Here is a 3,894-nt window from a genome sequence, read left to right as displayed (position 1 = left end):
ACACACCATCCTGCTCTGCCACTGCCAGCCCCTCGCCCACAAAAACAAACTTGACCCCGATACACTCGCTCTGCCTCACCTGGGACGTGGCCAGTGATTCATTCCCAGTGCCAAAGCCCCGTGTTGACATTGAAAGGGGTGTTATCGCGGGCGCCGGTACCGCGGGGTGAGGGTGGACCTGTTGGTATAAGAACAACACCGCGGCGCTGCCTGCACCCGCACAGCCCAGCCAACACCACCGACATGAAACACCTCTTACTCCTCGCCATGCTCTGCCTCTCCCTGGCCAGCGGCTTGAAAAGGTAAGGGGGTCCCCAGGGTGTCACCAGATCCCTGGGCTCTCAAAGGGGCTTCACTTCCGAGGTCCTGCCAGCACTGAGTGTGTCGGTGATGAATGGGAAGAGCTGAGCTGCCCTGGCACGGGCACTCTGCGGCTCCACGGGAGCTCAGGGACCAGGAAGGGACCATGCAAGGGCAACACAAAGACCACGCAGGGCTTTGCTAGTTTGCTCCCATCAGCTCCGTGGCCATCTCCATCCCTCAGTGGGCTGCAGCGAGGTCTGTGGGATGAGGTGCCAGTTGTAGCCAAGGGCTTTGTAAACAGACAAGGCAGAAAACACCGGCATGAAGACCCATCTCCCAGACTGAGGGTCATTTTCCATCAGTCATGTTGAGCTCCTGCCCAACCCATTGCTGTGAGCAGGCCGATGCCAGGGCGTGTGGGCTCTCCTGCCAGCTCTGCCCTTGAATTGCTGCCTCCTAAAACAGATCACAGCCCCTGTTTCACTGTGTCTTGGCTAGAAAACACTGCAGCAGGGGATGTGTGATGCTGGACGTGCATCCTGGTGGCACTGGGACACTCAGGGGGGACATAGGGGCTGCCCAACATCATCAGCACCTGCAGCCCCAGGTGAGTGACCAGGATCTTTGCTTCCCCAGGGTGACCCTGCGGCGGCACCGCTCCCTGCGGAAGTTGCTGCGGGAACGTGGGCAGCTCTCCCACTTCTGGAAATCCCATCGGCTCGACATGATCCAGTACAGCCAGGACTGTGCTGCCTTCACGGAGACCAACGAGCCCCTCATCAACTACCTGGACGTAAGCGTGGTGCCACCCAGGGCTGCGGGGTGCTGAGTGCCAGCAGCGTGCCGCAGACATCCCCAAAGCACGTTAGTTTGCATGAGTGGTCCCCAAAGCTCAATTCTTCCCGTAAAGCCCACGCCTGCTAACGGAGCACGCCTGCAGCCAGTGCCCCGGCGTGCCAGGGCTCGCTGCCTGCCCGCTCCTGCCTGGTCCTTTGTTCCCGGGAATGTGATGACGAGAGGGGACAAGGGACTGCATTCATGGTGGGTGCTGCCAGCCCTCTCCCTGCCTGCTGCGCTCCCTGAGCCCGCAGTGCTCTCAGGCACATGCTGGGGAGAGAGATTTCCTCCAAACCTAACACGTATCACATTCATTAGAGAAGATCCCACCACAAAAGACCTGGAGCCAGAGGTGGAGGGGGTTCCTCAGGCTCTTCCCATGAGGGTCCTGTCCCCAAAGCCCCCACCACCATCTGCATCCCACTGACGAGGTATCCAGCAGGAAGAGGATGGTGCCCACACCCACCGTCCTGCCTTTTGTTCTCACCTTGCTTTGTTGTTCCTTAAATATTTGACTCCTTTATTTCACCTGGCACAGTGCAGTCGTGATAGATCAAACACTGCCCTGGTGCCAGCCATCCCCTGCACCGAACCCCATCAGGTCTCTGCAGATGCCCCATTGCCAGTATTTCCTGGTGTGCCAACAGCTCTGCTCTTTGCTAGATGGAGTATTTCGGGCAGATCTCCATTGGGACCCCACCCCAGAACTTCACCGTGGTGTTCGACACGGGCTCCTCCAACCTCTGGGTGCCATCCGTCTACTGCGTCAGCAAAGCCTGTGGTGAGTAGGGGCTCCTCGACTGGCTGGTCCCCCCCACCAGCTGCAGTGGGACCCCCAGGGTGGGCCCAGAGAAGCTGTGGGGTCACCAGCACACACAACCCAGGGACTTTGGGGGGATCTCCCCACCCAGCTGAGCCCTCCAAGGCACACACAGAGATAACAGAAATCTGGGGGCGAGCGGGGGGAGCCTCAGCGGGTTTGTTTGCTCAGGCACAGGCGGGGATCACACCACCAGCACCATCAGCCCGTGGGAGATATCAGACCTGCTCTTTAGGCCATTCTTACGGGAGAGCCTTTAAATAAACAAGCAAAGATGATAGCACGTGGCACAGCTTGGCAGCCAGGGGCTGGGTGGCAGGAACATGGTGGGCAGAGACCTCGGCATGGCTCCAGGCTGGCTGCCCAGGGGCTCAGCAGTGACAAGCACCCAGCTTGTGTGGGTGTCAGCGATCAGCCAGCCCTGGTGAGTCCAGCTCTGCTACCCTGGGACATGGAGCATCTCCAAGCAGCCCCAGAGCTCCTCAGGTGCTTCCAACAGCCAAGGTGGGCTGAGGAAAGCATCTGGGTACAGCAATGCCCATGGGGCTGCTTCTGTCTGTAGGATCTGCTGATCTTCAGGTCTCATAAAAATATTGCATGAGCTAATCCCGCTCCCCTTAACGAACCCAGCGCCTCGCAGGCAGATTGAAACAGGGAAGGTTTTATCCCTCCTCAAAACACCAGCATGCCCTGTTGTCTCATGAGCAGCTCTCTCCCTCGGCAGCATGCCCGTGATGCAGCATTTCGGTGATGCCACGTTGCCCCATCAATTTGCTCCAAGGCTGGTTGCTGCTGCCAGCCGGGGTGGGAGCTCCTGGCATCCATGGCCATGCAGATAAACAGTATTTCTGCTGACAGCTCCTCTCTCCTTCCCCAGCTGAGCACTCCAAGTTCCATCCATCCTGGTCCAGCACGTACCAGGCGATAGGAACTCCCTTCTCCATCCAGTACGGGACCGGCAGTTTGACGGGGGTCATTGGATCTGACCAAGTAGTTGTGAGTCATCTTTGGTTTCTCCTTCTCTGGACAACATACCTGGGACTTGGCTATAGACTCAGCATCACCATTGAGCCTCCTCTTCCTACTCCTTCTCCTCCCTGCAGGTCGAGGGCCTCACCGTGAGCAACCAGCAGTTTGCAGAGAGTGTCAGTGAGCCGGGAAAAGCCTTCCTGGACGCGGAGTTTGATGGGATCCTGGGGCTGGCTTACCCCTCGCTGGCTGTGGACGGGGTCACCCCCGTCTTCGACAACATGATGGCACAAAATCTGGTGGAGCTGCCCATGTTCTCCGTCTACATGAGCGCGTACGGACACAGCTTTGCTCCGGGATGTTGCTTAGACTCAAGCACCGCTTTTAGGGGATTGGGGCTGCTAAAATAAAGGTGTTTTATGGAGATAGTAAAGGGGGTTTTGGTGCTGTGCTGAGCACCACAGACCTCAGGCCTTACAGGAATGAAGCCAATGACCCTAAGGGTTTATGGGAAGCGAGTGGGTATAAATCCACCCGTTTAAAATGTGATGTGCAAAGTAAAGGAGAAAATCCCTCATGTCTTCTCCTCCTCCCTGCAGGAACCCCGAATCCTCCCTGGGAGGAGAGCTGCTTTTTGGTGGCTTTGACCCCTCCCGCTTCACAGGGACCCTGAACTGGGTACCAGTCACCCAGCAAGGATACTGGCAGATCCAGCTGGACAAGTGAGTGTTGCTGGGCAGGGAAGGGCTGGGCTGGGGCAGAGAAGCAGGACAAATCCCTCCTCATCCTTCTCTCTTTCCTCCTCCTCCAGCATCCAGGTGGGTGAGACAGTGACTTCAGGGAAGGGCTGGGTTGGGGCAGAGGAGCAGGACAAATCCCTCCTCATCCTTCTCTCTTTCCTCCTCCTCCAGCATCCAGGTGGGTGAGACAGTGACTTTCTGCTTGAATGGTTGCCAGGCCATCGT

At 57.9% G+C, this 3,894-nt stretch overlaps 1 protein-coding gene across 1 annotated transcript in view; it reads left to right on the top strand.

Moving 5' to 3' along the window:
- The first annotated feature begins 243 nt into the window (after positions 1 to 243).
- CTSE (cathepsin E) overlaps positions 244 to 3,894 on the top strand; it is a 4,657-nt gene continuing 1,006 nt past the window's right edge. Inside the window, exons 1-7 of the mRNA XM_010171881.1 lie at positions 244 to 302; positions 940 to 1,096; positions 1,804 to 1,921; positions 2,838 to 2,956; positions 3,064 to 3,263; positions 3,529 to 3,651; positions 3,841 to 3,892. Coding sequence (XP_010170183.1) covers positions 244 to 302; positions 940 to 1,096; positions 1,804 to 1,921; positions 2,838 to 2,956; positions 3,064 to 3,263; positions 3,529 to 3,651; positions 3,841 to 3,892 — 828 coding nt within the window. The remainder of the gene's footprint in view (positions 303 to 939; positions 1,097 to 1,803; positions 1,922 to 2,837; positions 2,957 to 3,063; positions 3,264 to 3,528; positions 3,652 to 3,840; positions 3,893 to 3,894) is intronic.

The sequence above is a fragment of the Antrostomus carolinensis genome, unplaced genomic scaffold (genome assembly GCF_000700745.2).
Source record: "Antrostomus carolinensis isolate BGI_N321 unplaced genomic scaffold, ASM70074v2 scaffold38537, whole genome shotgun sequence".
NCBI classification, from domain to species: domain Eukaryota; kingdom Metazoa; phylum Chordata; class Aves; order Caprimulgiformes; family Caprimulgidae; genus Antrostomus; species Antrostomus carolinensis.
This window is presented reverse-complemented; position numbering and strand designations above follow the sequence as displayed.